This window comes from Amblyomma mixtum, chromosome 9 (assembly GCF_055824585.1).
Source record: "Amblyomma mixtum isolate Tamu chromosome 9, ASM5582458v1, whole genome shotgun sequence".
NCBI lineage: Eukaryota > Metazoa > Arthropoda > Arachnida > Ixodida > Ixodidae > Amblyomma > Amblyomma mixtum.
In genome coordinates, this window is record NC_143020.1 from 83925600 (window position 1) to 83947792 (window position 22193).

General features: G+C 45.5%; 1 protein-coding gene across 1 annotated transcript; it reads left to right on the top strand.

Annotated features, from left to right (window-relative positions):
- The first annotated feature begins 10430 nt into the window (after positions 1 to 10430).
- LOC149329945 (male-specific histamine-binding salivary protein-like) lies at positions 10431 to 21380 on the top strand. Its single transcript, XM_089559323.1, has 5 exons — positions 10431 to 10927; positions 12714 to 12895; positions 15662 to 15741; positions 18084 to 18170; positions 21244 to 21380. Exons 1-5 carry the CDS (start codon positions 10808 to 10810, stop codon positions 21378 to 21380), a joined length of 606 nt encoding a protein of 201 aa, XP_089415449.1. The 5' UTR covers positions 10431 to 10807.
- The last annotated feature ends 813 nt before the right edge of the window (positions 21381 to 22193 follow it).

Below are 22193 nucleotides of genomic sequence, written 5' to 3' on the forward strand. Positions count from 1 at the left end.
CCACTTTGGGTATTTCGTGTCCTTGTGAGCGCCCTCACGCGGCGGGCAGAGACGGCCGTCACGTGGTAGCCGCCGCGCCGAGCGAAGGAACGACTATGGCCGAAGAGACGAGTTGGGGCCCCTGCTCTCCTCTGGTCGTGACGTCACGCTGTCACGTGGCCGTGCGCCGCAGCTGCGCCGGAGCGAAAGAACGACCTCCACCGACGGCAGAAAAGTGCTAGCAGTATTGCTTTCGCAATAAAAATGTAAATTTCTGCGTGTGTCAAGTACTTCAGGCCAGCTACCTTCCTATCACCTTAATAATGTCCCTCTAGATTCTGTTTCGCCTTACAAATATCTTGGTATCCATATTACTAGCAACCTCACTTGGTCCATTCACACTTCCTAGGTAATTAATAATGCTAATCGCATGCTGGGCTATCTAAAACGAAATTTTTCTAAGGCACCTTCTTCGCTAAAACTACTGCTATATAATTCACTGGTCCGCTCAAAGCTAGAGTATCATGCAGGAGTTTGAGATCCCTTTCAACGAAACCTAATTCACTCCTTAGAAATGGTCCAAAAGAACTCTGCTCGTTTCGTTCTTTGTAATTATAACCGAACAGCCAGCATTTCTGCAATGAAATTAAAACTTTACCTGCCATCTTTAGCATCTCGCCGTAGAGCCTTTAGACTTTCACTTTTTCACAAAATATTTTATTATCCTTCCCTCCGCGACGAATTGATCTCCCCTCCCCAGTCCATTTCATCAAGGCAAAACACTGTATAAGTAGGAGCACCTATTTTTTGTTGTTGTTTTTTGTACGAGCATTTTGTATGTTTGTTTTTCAATGTATTGTTGCGCTGTATGTTGTGTATTATATACCATTAACCAGCACACCAAGAACCAACAGCTAGCATTGTACAACTCGGAGCCATCGTATTTGTATTACTAATTAGTTTGCAGCACTGTACATTTATTTTCTTGAAATTTATGTAACCCCTCCTCTCAATAATGCCTCTGGTCCTGAGGGTACACGAAATAAATAAATAGATAAAACCTATTCTGCCGCATTGGCAGCAATGGACCGCAAGCCCGGTTGAGACAGCGACCTTTAACAGAGCATATCTTCCACGAGTATGTTTACAGCGCTGAATTGTGCTCATTAGACGCACTCCTACACTCTGACACTCGTAAAATGTATGATTTAGATTAGGTTTAGAAAGACTACATGCAATGCAGCGGGTTTTATATACGGTGAGGTGTATATAGAGGTTCAGGAAAGTACTCGTTTGTAAAAGCCTCCAGGCACTTTGTTCTTAATTACGAAGGAATTTATACGGGAGGTGGGACGATATTTTAATCTTTCATTGTCGTAATGGAATAAGGTATCAAGACATGTGACCAGGCGCTCTTTCGCCGATCGCTGGTGGGGGTAACCCGCTTGCCGGTCGACGAATCCTCTGGCATTGTTGTGGGTGGGCGTGTTTCCCGGGTGGACGGAGTGGGCAGGGACCCACAAGAAAGTGATTCTCTGTTTTAGTGGTTAGGCTAAGATGGACAAAGCAGGTCTGTGAATTTTTCTTTTAGCGAAATTTCGGATTACAGATTTGGAATATTTCAGAACGTGTCCCGCCTTCGTGTTCGCGATGGCGAGTGCAATGGCTGCCTCCTAGCTTACATTGTTGAATGGTTTTAGTGATGGTAGCCACCGATTTTGGGGAGCCTTAACTGCCAACGAAAGCAAGTGCGAATACTGTTTCAGATTCTCTGCAGCGTCTGCTTGGACTGTTCTTCATAGGATGAAGTAATGATTATGCAGGGCTTTAGCTCTGCCTGCACAGTGACCCTGGTCGTGGGCTAGTTCCGTATTTGTGGGAAATGTGGATATGATTATATGGCCTGCTACGTTTGCAGCAATAGTATGCATGTGATTGCACAAGGTGTTTTACAGTATTGCCAGTTTGAATAGAATTACCCTTTCGCTTGTTGTTTGAGTGTGTGGGCTGATACTGTGCGGTAAGATGTGCCTCCATAAGCCTTTCTATAGTGTTACGGATTCTAAGTTGCTTCAACTTCTCTGTTGAAGTGATTTTAAGTAGGTAGAGGGCTGTCTTATGCACCTGACGTATAAGCTTCTAGAGACTCCTTTTCTGCGATGGAGAGATTTAGGCAGGAGACTCTATACGTGGTACGACTGATAATGAAGGCTTTGATTTGCCTTTGTGTAAAAGCCTCTCTCATCCCTATGTGAGTGTTTGTGAGTGTGCGGATGACAATACTGTTTGGCGGTATACCCCCTCAAGTGGCCGAACTCAGATTGTTCCGTAGATTGCTCTAGATGTATGTGCACAGCACCCCAAGAATTTGGCCGTCCCGTATTAGGTGGTTGCCGCCCAAAAGCACGCACTTTCCGCCGCCTGACGCCATCGTGAGGGCCAGGAAAATTTACTTCAAGACGACCCCTAAGCCCTCGCCCTCCTTGCCTAGGTGACAATAGAGTTCTGAAACCACCACCACCACTCTCTTACGGTTGACGGCAGGGCAAGCACGGCGTGAACTAAGTGGCATTCGAAATAATTCTATTCGCACGATTTTGAAGCTGAGATGCCTGGATTTTGACACTGAATGTATAAAATTAATGAAATAACGCTATTTATCCTTTGGAACGTGCAGTCTTTTTCTATTATGCATTCTCTTTTGCGTTCGATCACGTGTTAGTTGCCTTCGCCGTCTGTGCGCTTGCCGTCGCTCGCAGTGCGTATAGTATAGAGTGCGAGGTTGTTCTCTTTGTGTGTGATATATCTTTGTGTTGTGTGGTCTCATTGTGTGCTTTAAATGTTTGTGCTTGTGCCAATGTTGGAGTTCTTGTTCGTTTGTTCCTCCTGACTGAAAAAGTGACAACACTGGAAAAGGTTTTTAACACAAAAAACAAACAAGCCCTCGACTAAAGGCAGCTACCAGACCAGGCGTCACGAACACCTTAGACAAGTAAAGTATTTCATAATTATCAACAGTCCGCCGAGACGCCGGGAGCAGGAAATTTCCTTCAAGCAAAGGTATCGTAAGCGCCCATAACTGCTGTTGCCACACAAATACTGACTTGAATTATAAGGGACTATTTGTAAAACATGAGTAGCCAGTTTATTATTTGGTAAACGGAAATATCGTATAGAAACACCAACAGGAACCATGCGGCGGTGTTTTAGTGCCAGGTCATGGGCCTTTGACTCATGAGTCTTGGGTTAAATTCGCACTGAAACGATATTTTCGTATATTCTATTTAGCGTTAAAATGTCAACGTAGCCAGGAGGAGCCAGTTAATTAACATTTACTGCGAGCAAAAATTGGATGGAGCCCTCAATGTCTGTTTAATGTGCAGCGGCAGCAGAACACCGATGGGGGGGAAGTACAATGGGTTCGTGTACTGTGCGATATTACTGCATGTAAAGAGGCTTAGGTGATTAAAAAAAATGCGGAGCCGACAGTTCGGCATCTCTTGAAAGCGTGTGAATGGGTTAGGCATGTAAAACCTCCTACAGTGTGTATAACATCTGGTTACCATTAGCTGTGACAGTGAGATAGCATAAAAAAGTCGCGGATTAACGCACTGCGTGAATGGATGCTTGCTGTGCCGCGGTTTTCCTGGTCTACATAGCGGACATTGCGACAAAGGTGGCAACTAAACACACTTTTACGCAGTTATGTTGTTGCATTAGTAGTCAGCACTCATGTGGCAACAGTGGTGACGGAACGCTGATGCCATGTCCGCTTAAAGGAAATTTAACGTTCATAGCGTCGGGAGGGCAGTATACGTTTCTTATATTAAAATCTTTTTTAGTTGTGTCACGCGTTTCATTACAGGCCGGTGAGAGGAGATAAAAGAATGATGATGTCAGCGCTGGCGCAAAGCACACACGGTTAATGTACACAGCGAGACCACCAAACACACAAAAGAACACAAAAGAAGAGAACGAACTCGCACACTACAAACGCGTGCAAGCGGGCGACAAACGCACGTACGAGGAATTCCACAAAGGATAGATAGAATGCTAAAGAGGGTGCATAGCAAAAATGAATCTGCGTTGCAAAAGAAAAATACCCACTTTTTTTATTCAGTTGAAACAGAGGAAGTTAAATTCCTGGAATCTCATGCCCAAAAGAGTGCGAAGAAACCGAGCTTGGATGCCATTTTTCTCATGGCACGGTTGGCCTGCCATCAATCACCAGAGCGTTGTGTCCTTTGAGCGGAAGTCGGCGGCATAGACGCCGCTGGTGTAAGATCTGTTTGCGTAAAGGTCGCTGTCAGGGATGAGCTTGTGGTTTGCTGCTGCCGGTGCGTCAGAAAGCAACTAAGCCGGTGGAAAGCGGCTGAGCAGCTTCCAAGCCGTGTTGAGCAAAGTTCCTGAAGAAACCCCCCGCAGAGGACGCGTGCACGAGCAGCTACTTTCTCCTGGAATTCGATCTCATCCCCCCGACGTGCGCTACGCGCTTTGTTATCGGATTCTACGTCTTCTCTTGCTGAATTTATTTTTTAATGCAGGAATGCATCAACGGCTGCATTTTCCCGTTCGTTATCTGCTCATTCTTGCACGTGCGGTTTCCGCCTGTTAACGCAGATAGAAAACTTGTTAAAATCAAATATACAGAAAAATGTAGGGTTTCAGGGCGATTCGAACCCACGCCTCTTGGATGGCATGCTAACCACTCGGCCACTGCATAAATGTCCCAGTTGTTGTTTCTGCATGATATTTCTGTCTCCCCAATAAAGAACTGGTGACTGGTCGAACGGTGAAATGCATTCTGCCTCTTTGGCAGCAATGGACCGCAAGCCCACTTGTGACTGCGTCCGTTACCCGAGCATATATTCCACCAGTAGGTTTACGGCGCCCACTTTTGCTCATTGTACGCACTTGTACCCTCTGACACTCGTGTTGTGTTTGATTTTGCTAGGTTTAGAAAGATTGCTTGAAATTCAGCGGGTCTTAAATACGGCGAGGTAAATGAGTGAATATATATACAGGTTCGTGAAAGTGTTGGTTTGTAATTACCTCCGGGCAACTTGTTCTTAATTATGCAGGAATTTATGCAGGAGGTGGGAGAGTATTTTAATCTTTCATTGCGGTAATGGAATGAGGTATCATGACATGTGAGCAGGCGTTCTCTCGCCTATCGCTGGTGCGGGTCACCCACTGCCCGGTGGACGAATACTCTGGCATTGTTGTGGGTGGGTGTGTTTCCTGGGTGGGAGGTGTGGGCAGGGACCCAAGAGATAGTTATTCTATATTGTAGGGGTTAGGCTTAGATGGACGAAGCAGGTCTGTGAATTCTTCTTTTGTGTCAAATTTCGGATTAGAGATTTGGAATCTTTAAGTACGTATTCCGCCTTCGTGTTCGCGATGACGAGTGAAATGGCTGCCTCTTAGCTTATATGGTTGAATGGTTTCAGTGATTGCAGCCACCGATATGGGGCAGCCTTCAGTGCCCACGAAACGAAGCGCAAAAGTTGTTTGAGATACTCTGGAGTGTCGGCCTGGACTGTTCTTAATAGGGTGCAGTAATGTTTATACAGGGTTTAGCTCTGGCTTCACGATGACCCTGATCATGGGCTGGGTTCGTGTTTGTGGGTAATGGGGGTATAATTATGTAACCTCCTATATTTACAGAAATAGTATGCATGTGGCTGTACAAGGTGTTTGACCGTAATGCTAGTTTGAATAGAATGATCCTTCCTGTTGTTGTTTTAGTGTGTGGCTGATACTGTGCGGTAAGATGTGCCTCCGTAAGTCCTTCTAGAGTGTGATGGATTCTAAGTTACATTAACTGCTCTGTTCAAGTGAGTTCAGGTAAGTAGAGGGCTGTCTTATCTACCTGACATATGAGCTTGTAGAGACTCTTTTTCTGCGATGGAGAGATTTCGGTAGGGGACTGCATACGTGATACGACTGATACGTGATACGTCTCCTTCTTGGTCTTTGTGTGTTTGCGCTGTTGAACCATCACTATGAATCGACACCAACTAGCCCAATCTGCAGTTCTTCTACAGATAATGAAGGCCTGAATTATATGCCTTGCCATATCAGCCTCTTTCATCCTTCTGAGCCTGTTCGTGATCGTACGGATCAGAAGATTGGTACTTGCAGTGCATCTCCTGAAGTGACCGAACACAGCATTGGTCTGAACATTGCTCTCGATGCACATGCCCAGTACCCTAATCGTTTGGGCTTCCGTGATTAGGCGGTAGCCGCCTGGAAGCACGCACTTCCCGCCACCTGACACCGTAGTGAGGGCCCACGCAGATTATTTCAAGACGTCCCCTAACCCCTCGACATCCTTGTCTTGGTGATAAAGTTTTGTGACCACTACCGTCTGACGGTTGACGGCTGGCCAACCAATGTGTGAGCAAAGTGGCATTCGAACTCATTCATCAGGATTTTAACACTGAATGCTTGAATTTATTGAAAGAACACTATTGATACTTTGAAACGCGCACTGTCTTTTTCTGCTATTCGTTCTCTTTAGCGCTCGATCACGCGTTAGTTACCTTCCTCGTCCGCGCGCTTGCCGGCACTCGCACGTGCTTATATTCCGTGGTACTTCTCGTCGTGCCTGATAGCATGTTATATGTTTGGTGAACGTAAGCTGTGAGCAAGAAATTCCCTTTTCGCAGAGAGGACGTAACAGCGCATAACCGTTGTTGCCACAGGAGTGCTGACTTGAATTGCGGGAAGCAACCATTTGTGCAAGATCAGTAACGAGTTTATTATTTGGTATGCAAAAATGCCGTACAGAAACACCCCGAGGAATTTTGCAGTGGTGTCTAAGTGCTCAGGGAATATGCCTAGGAGTCATGAGCCGTGGGTTTCAATTACAGTTAAATTTTTTATTGTTTTTCTTTTTAGCGAGTTTTTCAGTCGTCTGGGCGGACGAAACCGGACTGTCAAAATGAAGGGAGGTGAAAATGTTGCCTTAAAACCTCGTTGTGGGCTTGGTTCCTATTGCATGCCCACCCTTTGGGTTCTTTCTGTGCCAGTCACCTTTCGGTCATTCCATTCTCTACCCGAGAAGCGGAGAGGGCGATTTTTCTCTGTCTGCACTTTGCCTCAAGCCAGCCGTGGCATGTGGCACGTCGCACATAGCTTTCTCGTGTACGAATTTTGGCAAGTGAGAGTGTTCCTGCTGTGCCATCCACATTCCGGTTGCTCCCTTCTATCCCCTAGAAGAGGAGAGGGCATTTCCCTCGCTTCGCTTTGCTACTTGCCAATTGTGAAAGGCGTCAGGATGCAGCTGGTTCTCCTGTGTCCCACTCCTGCCCGGTAGTAGACCCATGTACTGCCCGTGTCACCTGCCTGATGGAAGATAGCAGTATGACACCACCGGTGCGGGCGGGGAGCTGGGGCCCTTATGCGATAGTGTTAAAATACCATAACATTCTTTAACATTCCACAGCATACCATACCATACAATGCCATACCATATCACACCATACCACAATACACTGTAGCGTACTACAGCTTACGATATCAACCATACCACACCATACCGTAGCGTGCAACCACCCCTTAGCACAGCACATCATAGCATACTGCCACGTATCATTGTAGTGTCCGTTCGTTCCCGCAAGGCCGCAGGAAAGGGGTGTTATCATTTTTGTTCGTGACGCGAGAAGCGACCGGACTAAGCTCGATTGATCACAGGCATGAAGAGCTGCATCTACGTGTTTCCAGATTACTGTAGATATTCATTCAGGGAGTCCATTCCCAAAATCACGTCTCGCGAGCATTGCTGTAGAATCAGGAACGTTGTAGCAGAGGTTCTCCTATTTGCAGGAACTCTCGCGGTGCAGCGTCCTGACGGCGTAATCAGGTTACCACCTGCGGTGCAGATCAGTGGGCCATCCCAGGTTGTCGTTACTTTCCTGAGTCGGACCGCGAGTGGCCCGCTCATGACGGAGTAATCAGCTCCCTTGTCTACCAAGGCAGTAACCGCGTGACCGTCGATCGTAACCTCAAGGTCACTTGTTCGCGTTCTCGTATTGCACGTTGTCTTCGGTGTACGATCTCGGCTTCGTCGAGCAGCGAGGCTGGGGTAGGCGTACTCCGACGTTTCCTCTCTGGGCAGCGGTAAAACTTCCAAGTGTGGTCACGTCGTCGTCGTCGGTGTTGTCGTCGTAGTTAAGGCATGGTCTTGCGTTTTCGGCGATGGAGGATATTTTTTCTTGCGCTCAGAAGCAACCTCACCTCCAGAGGCTGCTTTATTTAGTTTAACCTTCGGGGGCTGGGGGCGCGTCCACCCACTGCGTAGCCTCGGCTAGGAGATACATAGCGCGGTGACGGTGACATGCATTGCAAGCCAGGTGATCGTGTTTGGATATGGACGCCAATTCGCCACCGTGGATAGAGTGAAAAGTTGCCGCGAGGCTACTTTGGCCCATACAGGGTTCTCCGCCGTATCGGTGATCTAGACTATGAAGTCATCCCCGACGGCACGACAACATCTCAGCGACGACGCACACGCCCGGAAGTTGTGCATGTCGTACGCCTTAAACCTTATTATGAACGCTAAAGGACTGGATGTTTGTATTCTCTGTGTTTATTTTAATTTTTGAAGCGTCGAGGCGACGCTTTTTTGAGAGGGGGGTAATGCCCCGTAACATTGTAGTGCCCGTTCGTTCGCGCTCAAGGCCGCATGAACGAGGCGTTATCATTTTTGTTCGTGACGCGAAAAGCGACAGGACTAATCTCGATTGATCACAGCCATGAAGAACTTCATCTACGTTTTTTGAGATTACTGCAGTTGATTTTGAACAGTTATTTCGAAGTTTTCTTGCGGCTTTAAATTCAGCGATGCAGCGAGCGGCGGCAATTGTAGTTTGGCGACCGACGGGCACGTTTGTTGCTTAAGCCGCTGCCGTGCTATTTTGTTCTTTTGAGGCGCACGTCAGCGCAGATGAAGAGCTTCGATTACAAGTCCTATCGATGTCTTCCAGACCGCTGGACTGCCGTCACCACAACGTGACAATATGAAAGCCTTTTAGCTGATATACGACAACAATGACTTAGGAAAGGGCATTGTTCATAAACATAACTATTTTCAAACCCTATTGCAATAGAACAACTTTCAGTCGCGGTTTGAAGGTGTAAAATGTGGGCAGCGTAAACATTAAAGGTGTCTTCGACAAAGGTTTTGCTAGAGATGCGGCTATATATTTCGCCATATTCAAAGCTTCCCGAAGCGTTCAGAGAGGTGTAATTAGGTGTACAATTTACATCACCAAAGTGCCGCACAATACAAGGACCTTGCATCAAAATTTAGGCCTTAAAGTAGTAGCAGAACACATTGGTACCTGTGTTTTTTGCTGAACAGAAATCATTCTACTGCAATTATGCCACTGCAATGATGGCACTGAACGGACACTGCAATGATGCCACGTATCATTGCAGTGTCCGTTCGTTCACGCTCAAGGCCGCAGGAAAGGGGTGTTATCATTTTTGTTTGTGACGCGGGAAGCGACCGGACTAATCTCGATTGATCACAGCCATCAAGAGCGGCATCTACGTGTTTCCAGATTGCTCTTGATGATCTTAACCTGTTATCTCGAAGTTTCCTTGCCGTCTTTAAATTGAGAGATGCCGCGAGGGGCGGGCATTCGTAGTTCGACGATTGACGAGCACGCTTGTTGCTTACGCCGCCACCGAGTGATTCAGTTCTTTTGCGGGCGGAAGTCAGCCCAAATAAAGAACTTCGTTTGCAAGGCTTGTTGCTGTTCTCCTGACTGCTGGATTGCCGTCACTACAACCTGACAATATTTCGCCACATTCAAAGCTCCCCGAAGCGTTCAGAGAGGTGTAATTAGGTGTACAATTTACATCACCAAAGTGCCGCACAACACAAGGCCCATGCATCAAAATTTAGGCCTTAAAGTAGTAGCCGACCACATTGGTACCTGTGTTTTTTGCTGAACAGAAATCATTCTAGCACATAATTTGGCTAGCATCATAAAAAGAATAAATAATAGTTTATTACTTTTGCAGGTGCAACAAAATGAACAAATTTCGCCACTAGATATTAGGATGTCGCTTAACCTTCGTCTTAATAATAGACGCGATAGCGTCTTCTCCGCCTTTTTTGTATCGTCATTCCCTTTGTTTCTTATTTCTCAGCTACTACCAATCCATGATCGCATTACCGGTCACGGTAATCGCTTACAATCCCAATGCGCGATCCCATTACGGATTACGAATGAGCAATACCAGTTACTGATTACCTAGTCACTATCTAGGTTACACTGCACGACATACTACGCGACTACTCCCGGCCGCGGGGGTCTCGTTTCGATGGAGTCGAAATGAAAGAGGTCCGTTTACTGTGCGGTGTCAGTGCGCGTTAAAGATCCCTCGGAGGTCGAAATCATACCGGAGCCCTCCACGACGGCACATATTTCTCTCATTCTTCTTTTTCTCCAACCTTCCTCCCTTCCTATACATCGCGGTTCGGGTGTCTACCGAAGTGTGAATCAATTACCGCGCCTTTTTCTTTTCTCAAAAACGCCAACACGACGGAAATATTATAACCACTCACATCATAGCTTGGAAAGGATCAATGATTTAGAATAGAAAGCTTGAACAAAGAGTCGCGTCTGCAAAGTTGAACGATTCACACCTTTGTTTTCGACTATTGAACAGACCAGCTGCAGCAGCCGCACTTGAAAACTGAATCTGCGGAAGACGTTAGCCGATAGTTTCAGCTCTCGTTAGCCGACATAAAATATCAAGAAACCTCTGCTTTTCATGCTTCGCGGTATCAGCCTTTAATGAGAAATACGCCATGGTTTTCTTGGTCGCATTTTTCTTGTTTAACCTTCCCCTTCAGTGCGCCGCAAACGAAAGCTCAACTCCTATCTGGGCAAATGAAACGATACTTGGCAAGTACCAGGACGCTTGGAAGGTGAGCGATGCAATTTCGGTTCGTCTATGTAGGGAAGGGTAATTTGTTGAATATTCGATAAGCTTCCACAGCTTGACATAAGCACGAAGCGCGCTGAACTAATATAACTATACTTGACAGGAAGAGTTGGCTGGAGAACCAACCCGATTAGCGCTGTCGTAACGAATATCAAGAAGAGGAAATTTCTATGGGAAGACCATGCAATACAAAGAAGTACTTTATAGTCCCTTAGCGCGACCGAGTGGATACCCATTGAAGACAAACATAGAAATTGGGCCACTGAGTCCTGTCGGCAGATAAGATGAAGTTTTTGGGTGCAGGGTTGGCTCAGCTTGTACCAAGCAGGGTTAATTCTGCTGCTGCTGATGACGTTGGTCTTGAAGCAATTGAAGCCGTTGATAACACACAGGAAGACGCCGTTGTGTTGTTGACTTTTCCTCAAATAATGTTATTTTGTATCATATCCCTGGCTAAATTTTCAGATGCATGCTTTACCCGTGTTAACAAAAGTTAGGAGTAGCGTTTGGGATGCATAGAACAGTGTATCGTCTGTTAGGAACGCTCAGAAATAATTCAGACAGGCAGTAGAAAGAATTGTTAGAGTGATTCTTACTTCCTGGCATCGCACTTGAACAGCTAATAATAATAATAATAATAATAGTAATAATTTGTTTATTTCCATCAGTGATGGGGGAGACTGCGGATAAAAGCCGCTTGACAACAAGCGACTTGACTGAAGCCCGCAGCCCCCCTACAAAGCAGGCAGCGATAGAACAACAGCAACAAAAAAAAACTCACAGAAAGCACAATATTCAAGATTAATGCACGCACACTTGATAGCCACAAGAGGTAAATAACAAAAAGCAAGATAACATTTTAGTTGTTATTGTAAGCAAGGATTGTTAATAAAATGTTTGCGTAGCACATTCAGGAGGGCCTTACTTCAAAACGCTTTTGAGCTTTTACAGTTGCCATACTTCAGTTGTGGCGCCCTCTATGCTCCATTAAATCAAGGAAGACTTCAAGGGAGCCATCTAATTTTCGAAATGTCTTTACCACCTACTTGGGTAGAGAGGCACTAAGAGCGACGAGGAGGCGTCTGTATGCATCTGGTGTCCAAATAATGCCCTTAATAACTGAAATATGTTCATCACAAATAGGTTAAATTAAGTAGGTCTGCATACGTTTGCAGTTGCTTAGACGCACGTGCGCCTATGCGTGCTCGTTTGCATTTTAGGCGTAGTTTCAATGCTCTAGACGTCTTTGGAGAAAAATGTATCCTCGCAACCCGCCTCGGCGGCCGCGTTTCGATGGAAGCGGAAAGCAAACGCGCCCATGTGCGGCGCGATGCGAGTGCACGTTAAAGAATACTAGGTGGTCGAAATTTCCGGAGCCCTTGAATACGGCGTCCTTCATAGCCTGAGTCACTTTGGGACGTTAAACCCCTGTAAACCATTAAGCAAGCAATGCTTAATGAAATTGGTGGCAGTAGATTGCTTTATGCTTTGAGAGGTTTAACGTCCCAAATCGACTTAGGCTATGAAAGACGCCGTAGTGAAGGGCTCCGGAAATTTCGACCACCGGGGGTTCTTTTACTGACATCTCTCAGTACACGGGCCTTTAGAATTTCGCCTTCATCGAAATTCGGTTACCGCGGCCGGGATCGAACCCGCGTCTTTCGGGTCAGCAGCCGAACACCGCAACCAGTGAGCCACCTCGGCGGCTGGTGGCAGTAGATAATCTATGTGCGCTTGCACGTTATAAGCATACGCATCCTCCATTCCAGATCCTAAACCAAAGCAGTGACGTGATTTACTTCCTTGCAAAGTCCACGTTCAGGACTGCAAGATACCTCTGGGGAGTAAACTTCTCTTGTGTGAGTGTCCGCGAGCTAAACGTATGTGAAGAAAGTGAGGAGAGGCTGTCCGAATTCAAGTTCATGAATGCTTCGTCCTGCAATGAAACAACGTAAGTGAAAACATTTTGGAATACCAGTAAGCGCAGCTTACGCAAAAACAACGGCGCGGAAGGCCCTATTTCCCGCTCATTTTGCTCAAAACACGCGGTGCCATGAAAACGTTCATCAGTGCTTCTCCAATATCACGCGGCCGTCCATCGCTCCGTCAAGCGGCGCGAATCTTTAAACTTGGCGATAGTTCCCACACGCACACGAAGCATGCTCGCAGCTCGAACTTGCGCGAAGCTTCTAATTTGCTGATCGCAGTGCCGATCACCCGTCGACTGCCCGAAAGGTCTCTTTAAGCCGCCAGATAGCAGCTGCTTAGTTTTCGTCGATGTAGTGTTGAGATGGGGGTTTCGCTTTTGTGTTTCTGGTATTACGCGGCACGCTCAAGCGCGGGGAAGAAAACAGAAGGTCGGCGAAAGACTCACAAACCCACGGTTCCCCCCCCCCCCTCCCCCGTTCTTGGCCGATCCCCTGTGTGGGCATGCTCCATTGTACGTGGTTAATAACAGCAACACAGTTGCCCCACAAAAAATCTTTCTCTCCTCTACCTCGCTTTCGTTGTAATTAAGTTGCAAAACCCACTGAAGGCTAACATTAACAAAACTGTTTATATGTAAGCATAGCATTGATGGCAAGCGCAACCATCAGTTGTGAAAAGAGGTTGTTGGTTATAAACGGCTGACACATGTCACGGCTACGCAAAGCAGGCAAAATTTGACGATCGCCATGATGAAGGCATGCACATTTTCTCTTAACTGTTCTCATGCAGAAAACTAGGCTTATCTCTCGCATTGCTTAATCAAACGGGAAGCGGCCGATACCTGATACAAGATATGGGGTCATGTTCTAATTTAAATAGTTTTTGTGTCGTGGTTCTTAAAAAAGATAATCATGACTATTTCGCAAACCTGTGTGCTCAAAATAAGAATAAGAGAAACGATGTCCGAGAAATACTTTCGGAAACGGTGACCGTACCATTCGTAGCTGGTGCCACGGGGCGTGCATTGAACAGCAAGGGAAAGTTAGCCAAGGAGTCCTATAAGCTAAGGGAAGAATCGGAGGCTGCGCCATACTGACCTAGTAAACGGTGCCAGCCTTGCCCTCTGCTTCGTGTGCGTGGTGTGCGGCAACTGTCAAAGTTTGTCAATAAAATGCGTCTCAGGGCACTGACCAAGCGAAGAGTCGATGGTACCGTGACATTATGCAAGAACCAAATCACTCTCTTATGTAGGAACGAAGCATTGTTGTAGGAAGGAAAAGTACTTATCGTGAACTAAGCTATAGCCCTATCTACATGAACTCGAGAGGACCGCGTAGAGTCAGCGTCAGGTTAGGTGACTCGCCCCTGATTCGCCCAACTTGGTGGTTACATTAAACCGGTTCGTTCAAACTGCATCGATGTTATTAGAGAGGCGGTTCAAGCGAGTTAACTTACCCCCTGCAGGCGAGTTACCTCGACTCGCCCTGCCGCTCATTTTATTCGACCCGACAGCGTGTACATGAACCGGACCACTTATTTTTTACCCGACAAGCATACTCGACTCGACTCAATCGAGTTCATGCAAACAGGCTTTATGATGCTGGACAGGACGCCTTTGGGGGGGGGGGGGGGGGGGGTACAGAAAACATTTCAATGGGACATGAGGCCAGATTACTACATCAGGAAACGGCCTCTTCACGTTTGTGTTAGTAGTAGTGGTAGTAGTAGTAGTAGTGGAAGACCTTTACTCGGCCAAAATTTACAGGCCTAGCATGTCGACCGCCTGGGCGACAAGAGGTCGCTGTTCTTCCTCCCCTTCAGTGCCAATCCAGTCGAGCCAGGTGGTGATGAATAAAGAAGGTGGGGGGTAGGAACCCGACTGCTGAGCAGCCGGGCAATAGAAGAGGCAATGGGCCAGGTCCGCATAGATACAGGGGCAGTTGGGGCAATTGTAGTTGCGCAAGATAAGCCAGACTGTAAGCATGCCTGTATGCCAATTGCTATATGCGCCACAAGCCAAGGCTGTCTCGGAGTCGCGTGCAGCCTCGTATTCTTCGCTTATCGCCCTGCATGGCAAACGCGCCGCCGATGCTAGATAAAACTACGTGGCATTAAACGTGTCCCCTTGTCTCAACAACGGTGTCTTGTCTTTCGATTTACGGTTTGCTCAAAACAGATCGACTTGTTTTTGTTCTAGACAATGACAGATTCCAGTTGTGTATTTTCCATCCATCTCGAATGAGGAGCCCGGAAAAGTACGAGCGCTAATTTTTTTTGCGGACTTTTAAATGGATATGATATTATGATATTAAACTTCAATTTTGTCGTCAGTTTAACAATTGGCAATGCTTGTAATGCGTCGCTTTCGTTCGTGTGACGCACCAGCAACTTCAGCCTTTACGTCATGAAAATTGTTTTTTGCCTTTGACTCCGTATGTTAGATTTATTATAGTTCATACTTTAATTCGCATCAAGAGTCTGTCACTTTCGAGAGAACGAGCGGGAAAGTGCTTCTCTTTGGAGGCAATTTCTGCGGCGTTCAAAAACTAAATTCTTGTCTACGTTTGTACCCAAAAATTAAACGCTTTAACTCGGAATGGGAAGCATATAATCTAAAAGAACGATCGCGGGTTATCATTTCATTGTATAGAATTGCACAGTTCCTTTACTGCCAGACCATTCTAGCCATGTTTGACGATGCACATTGGAGTAAATCTTCTTTTGTGGCCTCTAACACTTCACTGATACGTGACTGCCCGGTTGTTTACATGGAACTTCTTTATTTCAGGTTTTCTTTAAACTTAACAGCAGCTCCTTTTAAGACCTACAATTATAATAGTTCTAACGCCATCCAATACCAGCTCCATAGTGAGTATCGTGCGTGTTTTGAACACGCTGAAATTTTAAAGTTTTTCTGCTGCTTCAGAAAGGAAAGAAATTTGGATTGCCTTGAATCCTGCATTTCATATTCCAAGTACATTGTAAACGCTTACCAATGATAAGTAAAAAGTTTAAGTACGCTTAAGATATACTGTGTAAGCCAAGAATTTCTGCAAGAGCAGCGTTAAACCCAGTGTGCAGTTTTAAACAGCTGCCCTCTTCATCCCGTCTCAAATCTCTGCCTGTATAGTCGGCTGAGATGTCAACACATCTATAAGTCTACCAGAGCACCTTGCATGAACTACTTGCAAACGCTTAGCTGTAGCGCACAGAACCTCCGAAAGGCGTTTCGAAGAATTTAGCGGCGTCTTGAGAGCACTTGGCATCTGCGATCAGCACCCATAAATCTACTGTCACTTGATCACTTCGGAGCGCGCATCCCACCAGAAGACGACGGAAGTGTACATTGTTGACTTAGTTCTACATAAGTAACCAAGTGAAACTTTATTGGAATGTTTCGCTGAAATCAGTGTAATCCATGCTTCAGATAAAGACACCAGCGGAATATATGAAGCAAAGTTCTAGTTGAAGTAGACAAATGCTTAAGTTGATCGCGTATCCGAAACATCGCTTCATCTATATTTTGACGGTGATACGGAATCGTGTCCCAAGTAGTCTCCTTAAACGGTTTGAGCGTATGCATGACCTAAGACTTCATATGCGGGTGCCAGTGCTTTGTGGTCACGGAAAACAACTTTTGAAGTGTGCCATTCGCATATCGCACTTTTGCGACGTTTCAGGCACGGATGCTTTCTGATGTTTTGGGCAATGGTAAACCAAGATACAACACTGTATGGTGCTTCGTTTTTGATAACTCCATCAAGATAGGGCTGGAAAAACCTATGTTCGAACCATACGATAGCTTATGCGCGCGAATAATAGTGCCACATAACAATCCACCTGGTTTTCAGTCTGTGAGGCAAAATGATAAAACATATGACATACTCAGTTAAAACAAAAAGCCCGAGGGTGCGTCATGAATTTGAAGTGGATTCCAAGAAATGGCAAGCATAACAGAGGTTGTCAAAAAGTCAGATGTGTGCTTGTGATAAGGAAGTGGGTGCAGATATGGTGGCCGTAGTTTCCATGCGAAATTTTGTCTGGAGAGATGTGGAGAGGCTTTTGACCTCCAGTGGACGTAATTATACAGCTGGTGTTGATGTGGATGAAATGGAGAAGCCCTGAAATAAACATCAGTGGAACTTACGCTGTTAATGGAGGACTTGTGAACACCACACCGGAGACACACAGGTAGTAGGCGAGTCCTTTGCAGAGGACTCCCCTCTCCAGATCAGTACCATGGTTAGCGAAGACACTCAAAAGCAAAAAATTAGTTGAATTATAACAAAACAGGGATGTTGAAAATCCTTACACTGTGCATTAGTGTTTCTAAAAAGAATGCTTTCCGCGATTGAAATGTTCTTAGGTTCAGAGCATAAACGATCTTTCGAATATTTGAAACGCAGTAATAATTAAGTAATGCCAGTCGAAGTTTGCGTTATCGTAGTGGACTACCAAATATCTTCGATCATCCGGCTCAAGGCCCTAGTTTTGCACAGCTGTAATTTTCAGGGGTCAAAAAATAGCCGCTCTTCTAAAAACCTAGACTAAAATATCTACGTTCCTAGGCCAATTCCGTCTTTTCGACGTTTCAAACTACAGTTCTGCTTCGGTACAACTTAAGCCACTGTGTTTTCTTTGATTGAACAGCAAAGTAAGAAAGGCGTTTTTATATGGCCTTAGTGATGCTTCATGTGACGTGTTCTTTTCTAATGTATACCACGACACCAGAAACGTGTTACGCCAGCAGAAAATTGCGAAAAACATCACTACAGGAGAAGTTTCAATGGCGGTCGGCTAAACTACACCTAAATTATTTTGAGTTTACCTCAAATTAACTGCTTCCTGCGCCTGTTGCAGCCACCTTCTCCCTGCAACTGCGTAATGTCATGGGCCGACCTGTAGAATAGTGTGGCCTAACTGATCATGAGGCAGATATATTTTTTGAAATTATTCGCACTAAACGATCAAAAAATAATTCCTCTTGTGAAAATATCCGATTACTGCTTCGACTTACCAACTATTCTGGAAAAGTGAGTGGCTTTCATTTGAATAAAATTGCCTGCCAGATGGCTCTTTTGACGCTCTTGTAAGACTGATTGTTTTTTAAAATTGCGTTTTTATAAACCGATCTGCAAGCCTACACGACGTCTATGCTTTATAATCCAATATTTCTCTCAATATTCTTTCATTTCATTCATTTTCTGCAGACTGTTCTCCCTTGAATGACACAGTAATTTTTACCGATGGCCGAACTTGTAATCTTTTGAGCATCCCGTATGAAAATGATGGCATGGGTAAGTAAGTAAACTACAAGAAATGTAGGAATAAATGGTTGTTGCATTCTTCATTTGCGAACAAACAAAAAAAACAGTAGAAGATCTGATTGCACCAGTGTAAAACAGGTGATTATAACACCCCACAGTGTAGTCTGCCTGGTCTTCTACTGTTTTCCTAAGCGATTAATGTGGTTGCATGTGCAATTTATAGTTAAATACTTATCGGCTTTTCTTTTAATCCATATGTCGCCAAGTAAACTAAAAGAAAGCCTGCAAGGGGAATGCAAGCGAGCATTCCGGCAAGTATGTTACATTTAACAAAAACTTTGTTCCCTCAACAAAAGTCTTTCCCTCGGAAAGCAAAGACGTGAAGTTGTAGAAATTGCAGCGTGTACATTTAAAAGCTGTTTGTGGTTGTGGGCGGTGAAGAAATATTTTGCAATTAGACTTATTTTCGGAGGCCTATAAATAGCCTACGAATGACTCCAGAAGGAAGAGCCCAGGTTGGCTTTGAACAAATAGGTTCTTTACAGCACACCGAAACCAACCCTAGCGGTATTGATCTGGTTTTATATTAGGCAAAGTGCTAAATGCGAAACTTCAAGCTCACTCTCTAGCTTTTTAGCTCCAAAGAGATGCCCAACTCTTCGCGTGACTGTGACTTACATTTAGGCTATGTTTAATGTTTTTTTTAATTATTCGTGTTTCTTGAAATGAGATACGGCTGGCAGTATTTACATGAGGAAAATGAAAGGTCGGAAGAGATGAGGTACAAAATACATTTTTTCTCCCTAAATTTATGCTCTGAATGTGGCTTTTTCTGTGTGATCTACCCACGCTTAAAGGAGTCGAGGCACCAAATATTTATTACATGTTTCCTACTTTGTCACAATGATTAAGACATTAGTAGATATAGATAAACTATCCATGGATACCAACCATTCCTTTATAATTCATAACCAATAAAATTCATAACCATAACCAAACTTCATCACCCATCCAGCTTTGGCGCCGATTTCAACAGAAGAACGACAGCTGTGACGTCAATGGCTAGTGTAGGAGATGCGTCACACAAAAGCATGCCACATATTGGCTGCATCTTCATTCACTCTTATTGTAGGTGTTCAGGCAGGCGGCAACTGTCGACTGACGAGGCAGTAGCGACTCTGCCATTTGTTTAACGTCATGTACAGTCAGGCCGGAATGAAACGCGAACACGCATATGTCATACATTTCTGCTTTGCAGCGAGATATTCCTTAACAACCTATTTTCGATTATGCATTTCAGTAGGCTCTTTAACTAGGCAAACGAATCAGGCTAGTTGTACACTTCAGCTGAAAGTAGGTAGGTAAAATATTTTGTTTTCTAGACATGCTCTGTTCGCGTTTCATTCCGGCCTGACTGTACCTTATAATGAACATCGTCGTCACAATCATCATTCAGTTTCTGAAACTGGAAATCAAACTACTTGGGCGAAATATTAAGGCGGAAGCCTTTAATGCCTCCTCGTTGTAAGCAGGAGCAGTCGACAGAAATGTCAGGCTTTTCAGTTGGTCGAAACGGTCGTGACGTCAAAGTGCGCGAATTTCAAACGGGGCCAATTGTACCTTGGCTACTAACCATACAACCAATTAAAAGGATCGTATAGTGATGCTCCAAGTAAGTTTGACTGAGTTTAGTTAATTGCTTACTTACCCAATTTGTCTAATTAACCTTTCAAGTCAGACCAGATAAATAAATAAAACCGAGTAGGAAATCGGCCGAGCTCGGGAATCGAACCCCGGTCTCCGGAGTGCCAGTCGAGCACGCTACCACTCCGCCACGCCGGCTTGAGGGTTTGGAATGAACAAAGGTGCGTCTAGTGAATACGGTGTCTTCGTTCACTCCCATCTTGCTCCCTTCCCGTTACGGCGAGGTTTAGGTGTTCACGGAGATAAGAGAGAGAGGTACATTTCCTTTCCTCAAAAACCAATTTACCGACGAGCAAGGCGTATTTGTCCGCGTTTCAGATTGGTCCAAATTGTCGTGACGTCACCGCGCGCGCATTGTGACGGGTGTCCACCGAAATATGTGAGGGAGTTAGTGCGCAACTTCCTTTCCTCAAATAGAATTTTCGACTAGTGTCTACTGAGATATGTGAGACAGTTACTGCGTAATTTCCTTTCCTCAAATACAATTTTCATTTTCTTCATTACGGCCCCTCTTTCTTCTTTCACTCACACTTCCTCCCTTCCTGGACGGTGCGGCTCAGGTGTCCACCGAGATGACAGAGAATTACAGCCCCATTACCTTTCCTCAAAAAGCGTTGCGTTCAAAGGGCAAGGCATCGTGCTTCACTACACGACCAGCTTCGGGCTGTCCAGGAGGCCCGCGAGGCGGCGGAGAGCTTCGGGCTCTCTGTGCCGACGTGGGAGCTGCCCTCTATACCTGGCGCCTATAATAGCCGAGCGTCCTTCAGGACCCCTACTCTGGGAAATAGTCTTACCACCACCACCATCGCGCCGAACGGGTGGTGGCGTTCCTTGCACTCCGTGGCAGCGCTACAACACGCTGTCGCGTTCCACTCCTAAAGGCGAAGCTTAAGCGTCATTAATTGGCAGTTAATTAATGCACCAACAAAATGTGCAGTGAACAATCGCGTAGCAGAATGCAGCACTCAGGCTTTCGCCTTTCATCACTTTAGCGGCTAAAGTTCCTTGTATTTTTTTACAGTGAATTTTATAGCTGCCACAGTCAAATATCATGCCGGAATTAATGTCACACGGTTGATTGAAATGAAAATAAGACGTGCAACCAAAAGGTTGGAGTAAATCGTTTTTAAAACGTTTTAAGGCAGCATTTATGGCGGCATCAACACCTAACGCCTGAGACGGTGCGTTATTTGAGATTAACGCGGTCAGGTGCTGCTCTGATCACATGGAGTTGTTTCATTTTTAAATTTCATTGCCGCTCAGCTGTTGAAGGGGTACGCGATAAGAAGTGTTTAGAATATACTTCCTCTCGTTAGCGCTTCTCAGAACCTATCGTTCACTGCTCGTATACAGAATATATCGTGTGAGCGCGATAATTTTAGTGTCTTTTTTACTACAGGATGCGAGCTCTGGGTGGATCAGGAATACCTAAAAAACGGGACCACACCGTCATGCTGCTACTTTTTGTTTGACCTACTTTGTGCCCAGAAAGGAAGCTATGACATCTATGACATCTATGACATCTATGACATCTAGGGTTCGGGCGCGCCTGTTTCAACAGGCGTGTTTAGATCATGTGACCCTCCCAGAAGACGAGTTCCTGCGGCGGTGGAGCACCCGCTTCATCGCCGCCAGCGGGAGCCGCGTGACGGTGCGGCTCCTGCCGTATTGAGTGTGTGGTGCGCGGTGTCGGTGCGCGTTCATCGTATTTAGTGAGCGTGCTTCCCCCCGCAATGCCTGGACATTATGGACCCTTTGAACATTCTGTGCTGTGAATGATTTTGTGTGAACGGCGACAGCAGTCGCCGTCGTGTTTTTGTTTCATAGCTTGTTTGTACCGAGCGACACTAGTCGCTGCCTTGTTGCTTTTGTCTTTGTGAGGGACTATGGTCCCTTTGTATGAATAATCAGTCCAATAAACTTCTCTTCGATGCTATGACATCTATAACGAACAATGTGATTCTGGAGTCTAAAGTGTGGCCGAGAAACTCCGCAGACCAATAAATTTTTTTTGGAGAAGAATAGAGTATTGTGGTCATCTTACTTGGTTGTCGTGCATTTCCGCATCCATGAGGTTCTACAGCTGCCTGCAAACGCCCCGGTACTGCAGCTATAGTATTTAAGGTCGGCTGTAGCACGTTATCCAAAACATTTTTCGGAGGGGGTTTAATCAAACGCGTACAACGAGAGTAATGAAAACTGCCGAATGATTAATATGCACACTTTATAGAGGACCCAGTTTTTTGGTAAGATATAGGGCCAGAAGAATTTGGGGAATGAAAAATATGTCTATGAGAGGGAGAAGCGCAATTACCCCACGTGTGTTAAGTGAAGAGCAGAGGTAGCATA

Bases quoted from the DNA above. Each gene is read 5' to 3' on its own strand.
- LOC149329945 (XM_089559323.1), top strand. From the start codon at position 10,808: ATGGTTTTCTTGGTCGCATTTTTCTTGTTTAACCTTCCCCTTCAGTGC. The intron at 12,896-15,661 runs GTAAGTGAAAAC...TCTTTATTTCAG, and splicing joins TCGTCCTGCAATGAAACAAC to GTTTTCTTTAAACTTAACAG. The intron at 15,742-18,083 runs GTGAGTATCGTG...CATTTTCTGCAG, and splicing joins CATCCAATACCAGCTCCATA to ACTGTTCTCCCTTGAATGAC.